This window comes from Habropoda laboriosa, unplaced genomic scaffold, assembly GCF_001263275.1.
Source record: "Habropoda laboriosa isolate 0110345459 unplaced genomic scaffold, ASM126327v1 scaffold801, whole genome shotgun sequence".
In the NCBI taxonomy this organism is placed as follows: domain Eukaryota; kingdom Metazoa; phylum Arthropoda; class Insecta; order Hymenoptera; family Apidae; genus Habropoda; species Habropoda laboriosa.
Window position 1 is genome coordinate 101,936 of NW_017101026.1, and position 6,856 is coordinate 108,791.

Here is a 6,856-nt window from a genome sequence, read left to right on the forward strand (position 1 = left end):
TCGCCGTACCCTTCGTTTATCCTCTAACCTTCGACAATTAACTCTTGGAACGAAAAGAATTTTTAACAGTTGCTGGAAAATCTGGCAAACGAACGGAAGGACGAAGAAATTGGGAAAATGAACCGTATAAGGGATTTCGCCGATCGAATTTGGTATCGACACTCGACCGACGATAGACTTAGATAGACGATACTTACGGAACTCGGTACGGATAGACGATAGCGGTGGGTGTGGTGTACCTGTGCGCTTTATGTGCACTTAGCGGACGTACGAGCGTAAAAACCGGCAAACGATCCGAACAAACGAACGGACGGACGTAACGAAACACGACGGCAAAACAGGCAGAAAAGGGCCCCCCATAGCGGTCGCTCTAAAGAGAGGATTCCGCGTTCCGTTCTCCCTGCATGCCCTGAGAAGGTTTAGGCGGGCCCTTTCCCACTTTCCGATTGGTCGGCCCTTTCCCCCACCGACTGCGATCGTCGCGTATAAAGCGACCTTCCCGCCACATCGGCCAGTTAGTACGCGACTCTTGCGGGCTGGTGGTAGTACGTCGACCTTTCTCACTGCTCGGTCTGACGCGTGGCCAGCTACCGCCCGATCTCCCTCCCTCCTTTTATCTCCCTCTTCTTGGATAACACGAATTTCCATGAGATAAAGTATATGCGTTCCATTACCTTATCGTTACGTACATAATCTCGTTCGTTTTACGCACGACTTCGCGTTTCTGCTGCTGTTCGATATGTTTTGGGAAGCCGTTACGGATTCGTGCGATGTGTGCCAGTGTACAAGGTATATAAACGTGTTAATTGCTTAAAGAAAATACCTACAGATTCCTACAGCTGTATGTACTTGGGTGCAAGTGTGATATTCTGTGAAATTTTTACGTAGCAGAAAAATGTGTTATTTTGCCGAACCGTTCGTTTCGTACGCGTTAGACGATGTGCAAGTAACAGTTCGTTTCTCTGCTTTCCTCAGTCCTACGATTCATTTTCTGCTGAGAATCGCTACGAGGAATCAAGTATCGAAATGCGCCGACAAATTTATTACGCGCTGAATGTCGCCGTCGAGATTTTTTCGCGCGCATATGGGATTCATGTGGCTATATGCGCGCACGCGCACACCCTTGCCGCGCACGCGTTCTACCGTAACTTTCTCGCGTAGTACATATGTTGAAGCATTTTGGCGGTAACGTACATGAACATTTCGCGGACGAAACGGCGATAGCCCATCTTCTCCGTTTAGGTCGTCTCGTTAGGAGGTAGAAGGCTCGTAACAAAACGAGCAATCAGTTTAAGGGCATTTCGTGAGAATCGTTGTTGCGCTACTAGTGGACATTGTTGTATATGCGATGCAGTTCGAAAGATGAAACGTGAATAATACTTGCGGTAAACGATATCGGCGGAAGATACGTTCAACTCTGTCCGTGGAAATGACGCGCGTGTATAGTTTTCGTTCACTCGCGAAACTTTCTGTTCTCGGTTAGAATTAACAAGGAAAATCTTTACCGACGTGTACCTATCGAGGTTAGGTTCATCGGAAATCATCTCGGTTTCGCTTTTGTGTACGACAGTGTTATGTACACCGCCTATACTGATTATTCCTTTATTTTCAGGCTCTTCAAGAATGCCTTCAAAATCAAAAGCACTCCAGAAAACACGATAAAATCCAAGCCGAAATCGCGTCGACTCCTCGGCATGGCTTCGCGACGCTTCTCCAGTCCAGACCGGGTCTCGCCATCTATCGACAAGGAAAACAATAGCGCTGCTTGCAGCCCACATGGTGTCAGCCCACAAAAGGTACGTTATCACTTTTTCTTTCTCATCTATCCCGCCCGTTACAGATAGTTCTCCTCGTATCCAGTACGAAAATCAGGTTTTCTAGCGTACCAAGTGACGTTACGGTAGATAAAACGACGATACACCTGTTCTTGTATCGTTCGGTGTCATTTGTCATTCACTCACTCACTCACTCACTTTCCTTACCGACACTCCCAAATAGATCAAAGATACTATAGCGTTCTCGCTCGAATCGAATCTTCCGGTCGATCTAACGAGCCGAATTTTCCGTTATCCTACTTTTTCAACGTATATACATATGTAAGTAGATGGTTGAACCACCACACGGCACTTTGCTACGCAACCCTAGTCAACCGACAGACTTGGTCTTTCGGTTCGATGAAAATTCCATCAGGTGATGTACTTTTCGCGAAATTCTAATCGATGTGTTTTCTTTTCTTTGTTGCCAACAGATCGGTTGTGCGAAAAAATTCCGTCATCCGCTGGAAGATTGCGACCCGAACAGCCAGGACAGTGGTTACGAGGCAAGTTATCCGGAGAAGGAGGAAAAGACAGCTAGGGATGGGTTCCGATTCGCGGAACCTCTGGCGGTTGCACCTCGTCGAATGTCCATCGAATCTCGAAGCCCAATGGAATCACCGGTGCGATCTTCGCCGCAGCGGACGCGTATCGCACGACCTTCCCTCTTTCGAAGCCTCTCGTCCGGCTACGAGAGCATGGACGATGGCTTCAACGATCTAATCGACGTCGAGAACCTGGACGATGCGACGCAATTACCGAACGGCATATCGACTCTCCTTTGCGGTGACATCGTCAGCGCCATCGACGCCGGTATTATCGAGCCCGGAATTCCCGACGCGTGCAACCCGAGTACACCAGAATTCTCACGTACCAGTTGCTCCAGTGGTAACTTGCGACGTTCGGTCTCGTTGCAAAACGAAAGAGTAGAATGCCGGAAAAATACCTCTTCGTCGTCCCTTTCCAAAGTTCGTTCCTGTTTGTTTCGTTCTCCGAACGCGAGCTCGTCCACCACAAATCCAGGTTTCGACGATAGCAGTCCGTTAGCGACGACGATGCCTGTCGCGCGACGTCGCAGAATCGCCGAAGAAATCGCCGATGGGAAAACCGTAATATCCAACTCCTCCTCCCCACTCCATTTTCCGTTATCCATTCGAACGTTCAAACGACCGGAGCCACCGATCGACGAAAGCCCGAAGCTAGTCAAGCGATCACGAAAATTGAACACTTTCCTCGATATCGTGAGAAAGAACGATGTCGCCGATATCACCACGACGACGACAACAACGACCACGGCGGAGACGACGACGACAGCGACGACAATGACGACAATGACGACAATGACGACGACATCGCCGCTGCCAATGACAGTGTTCAATGCGAAATGTGTGCGGTTGCAGAGGAGTTTGTCCGAAATGGCGACAGCATCAACAATAGGAAAAGCAACGATGAAAATGGAGACGGAGGCAGAAACAGAGACGGAGATGCAATCGGTAATGGAAACGCACGCGCACATCAAATCGGCTATTTATCGGAGTACCACCGATGCAGATCTTACGGGAGATTTTAGCAAACAGTGCGTCTTACCGTTGGCCACCGGTAATCACGAGGACCTGAAATCCATTTCCGCGGACACTTTAGCCTCTTTGATACGCGGGGAATTCAGTGATGTTATTGGTTCCTTCAAAATCGTAGATTGCCGTTATCCGTACGAGTTCGACGCCGGTCATATCGAAGGTGCTCTAAACCTTTACAGCAAAGACCTTATCGAGCATTGTCTGTTAGATCCGTTGACGAGTACGCCCGAGATTAAGCCGGACACTAACGCGAAAAGGAATATCTTAGTGTTTCATTGTGAATTTTCGTGGGAACGTGGACCGAATCTATCGCGGTTTCTACGAAACTTGGATCGGCAACGTAACAAGGAGCATTATCCTGCTCTTCATTATCCGGAACTTTACCTGTTGCACGGTGGATACGAGCAGTTTTACAGAGAACAGAAAGGGTTATGCTCGCCACAAGGTTACCGACCGATGAGGCACCCCGATCACGAGGCCGATCTTAGGCAATTTCGCAGTAAAAGCAAGAGTTGGCAAGGGGAAAAGTCGAGAATCGGTGGATGCACCGTGCGAACTAATCTCAAAAGCTTAGGATTTTGAACGCATCTCTCTCCTACCTTCCTTTCCTTTTCCATGCTTTTTCACCCTCTATCTCTGTCTGCCTTTACCTACCTTCATCTCCTTCCACTTTTTCCCCTTTCTCCCTTCCTAACCGGCTTTACCTTCGCACGACGAACTGTCAACGCGCCTCCGTGTTTGAGTAGAGTTGTTTAGTCGAAAAATCGAATGATCGTTAGTGACGATGGGAAGGGTGGAGCGAGGTTAGGGAAACAGAAAACATCTCTGTCTTATTGTCTTTTCGTTTTATTTCTTTCATATTCGTTGCGATCATGACACTCGCGCGATCGTTCCTGTAACGATTTGTAAATAATAATAGCTTCCTTTGTTCAAGTACGCTTAGTTTTTTAGTAAAAGAATCTTAGTAGAAGAATATGCAAAGTGTTTACTCGTCTTCGACGACACGAACGACAACAGCGAAAGCGGTCGTTCGTTCGTTCGTTCGTTCGTTCGTTCGCTCGCTCTCTCGCTTGCTTGCTTGCTTGCTCGTTGTCGAGACTTTAGTATTTTCGGTCAGCGAAAAATTGCTTGTAAACAGGGTGGATGAAATGGCTTAAAGGTCGACGCAAAGATGTATAGTCGGTAATGAAGTACTCTGTTCCCTGCACGTAACAGCTGTAATGGATATAGCGGAGCGAATTGAAGTAAGATCGCGATGGAGCGAAACCAGTCGATAACGATGAAATAATGTTTTCTCGGGCAGGTTCCCCCCCATTCGTACGTATTCGATATCAGCCTTTTGTCGGATTCACGCGATCTTCGAACGTTTACCTGCGAATTTTGCCGTGCAAAAATTAATCGATGGTAGAACGCGGTCGTCGTCGTTTTGTTTCGAGGTACTTTGCATCGCCAAAGCTTAGCGTGTATGTATACACTCGTGTAAAGAAGATACTATTAGACGGTATTAGGTGTATTGAAAAAAGATGCCGGGAATTGTTGACAAAGAGATTAAAATGTTCTAAATGTGCAAATTTGTATGACGGTGTGTTCATTGATGTATGGGTGTGCGTGCGCGCGCGCGCGCATGATGTATGCTGTACGCATGTATTGTATGTATACACGTAGTATATAGCATAGGTAGGGAGAGAGATTACACACACACACACACACATGTATTATAAATTGATTATATGTTTTATGTGCCTTTAGTCTCTATGTATACACACACACGCACAAACAAACAAACACACATATATGTATATAATACATTATTTCGTACAGTTAAAGAGAGTTTTGTTTTTTGTATTCATCTATTATTACGAAAAATGTTGCACTTGTAATCGACGAATGTTTCTCGATAGATGGCGATCGTATCGTGCTTCGCACTCATTGGTCCTTTCCCATCACGTTCGAATAACGATTGGCTAACCGGTGCCGGCATCTCAGCGCTGCTGATGTACTTATAACTACGTAGAGAGTGAACTTTTGGTGAAAAAGAGCAGGCGTGAAAGATCGGGCACTGTGTTCTCCGCTACTTCTAAGATCTTCTCAAAGTTAGCTTTATTCAAAGTATTGTGCGGTAAAGTGTCGTGTTTGCGTGCTAATTCGTGTTGAGTCATGTCACTGCTTTTATTGAACACAAGTAATACTTATTAAATTGACGGAATTACATACATCGCGTTTATTCTTTTTTCTTTCCTTGTACTGTATGCGACAGGTCATTGAATTGAATATTCCACGATTTCTGTTTTGTTTTTCCTTCGGAATCTCTGTTGCGTTATTTTCCTTTTTGTTTACTTAATGGCAGAACGATAGTAGGAAAGTTCTGTCTCAGTCTCATCGATCTTTATTCGTGCTGTACAGCTTGGTAAAGGGTTATGCGTGTGGAATCGTTATAGACTGATTAAATAGCTCTCGTTCGAGTCGTTTTTTCGTTAGAATTGCGCGATAGGGAGGGGGAGGGAGAGAGAGAGAGAGAGAGAGAGAGAGAGAGAGAGAGAGAGAGAGAGAGAGAGAAATATCACGCCTAACCTCGTTAATTTGTCAAACGTTGTTACACGGTGTACTTTCAGTTGGTGTGATCACAAGGAAACCTCTCGTGGAAATTGGCACTCGACTCTTGTCTTCCATGGCTGAAGCGTTGAAAACTCATGGCGTCGTGCCGGACGTTATAGACAAAGTTCCGCAAAATGTGCTGAACGTAACCTATCCAAATAAACTTACCGTTGATATTGGCAAAGTATTGACTCCAACGCAGGTTAAAGATCCACCTACCGTTACGTGGGACGCTGATGCGAACGGATATTACACTGTTTGCATGACTGGTACGTATAGGATTGAGAGAGGAGACGGCTTAAGAGCGAGAGATAGAGAAAGACAGGTTTGATTTTTCCGGTATTTTCGCAGACCCTGATGCACCGAGTCGTAAGGAACCAAAATTCCGCGAATGGCATCATTGGCTGGTAGGAAATATTCCTGGTTCAGACATTTCGAAAGGGGAAGTTCTTTCCGAATACGTCGGCTCGGGTCCGCCAAAAGACACAGGGCTTCATCGTTACGTGTTCCTGTTGTACAAACAGCCAGCAAAGCTGACGTTCGACGAGCCTCGACTGACCAATCGAAGCGCGGACAATCGGGGAAAATTTTCAATAAGGAAATTCGCCGCGAAGTATAAACTTGGTGATCCTATCGCCGGGAACATGTACCAAGCGGAATTCGACGACTACGTGCCGCTCCTGTATAAACAATTGGGAGCTTAAAGCTATCAACGTTGTACAGACAGTTTTGTAAACCGTGATACGAAAGCCTTACATTTAATTCCATATTAAACGTTGATTCACCTGTCACGAGACTCTTTCTTTATTCCTTGATTATAGTTGGTCCTCGTCGTAGTTATCCTTCGAATGATAGATCGAGAAGAAGTAG

The 6,856-nt window shown here is 46.1% G+C and overlaps 2 protein-coding genes across 3 annotated transcripts in view; both read left to right on the forward strand.

Annotated features, from left to right (window-relative positions):
- Positions 1-4,115, forward strand: part of LOC108577918 (M-phase inducer phosphatase) — a 16,088-nt gene extending 11,973 nt beyond the window's left edge. The window contains exons 3-5 of the mRNA XM_017941149.1: positions 1,571-1,796; positions 2,249-3,086; positions 3,186-4,115. Coding sequence (XP_017796638.1) covers positions 1,571-1,796; positions 2,249-3,086; positions 3,186-3,973 — 1,852 coding nt within the window. The 3' untranslated portion in view covers positions 3,974-4,115. The remainder of the gene's footprint in view (positions 1-1,570; positions 1,797-2,248; positions 3,087-3,185) is intronic.
- A 1,333-nt stretch (positions 4,116-5,448) lies between these two features.
- On the forward strand, positions 5,449-6,732 carry LOC108577906 (protein D2-like). 2 transcript variants are annotated; one of them, XM_017941133.1, is made up of 3 exons: positions 5,449-5,484; positions 6,004-6,255; positions 6,338-6,732. In XM_017941133.1, the coding sequence occupies exons 2-3, from the start codon at positions 6,060-6,062 to the stop codon at positions 6,688-6,690; spliced, it is 549 nt and encodes a 182-aa protein (XP_017796622.1). In that variant the 5' UTR covers positions 5,449-5,484; positions 6,004-6,059; the 3' UTR covers positions 6,691-6,732. The 2 variants fall into 2 exon arrangements, with proteins under 2 accessions (XP_017796622.1, XP_017796621.1); XM_017941132.1 differs by lacking the exon at positions 5,449-5,484 and adding an exon at positions 5,500-5,573.
- The last annotated feature ends 124 nt before the right edge of the window (positions 6,733-6,856 follow it).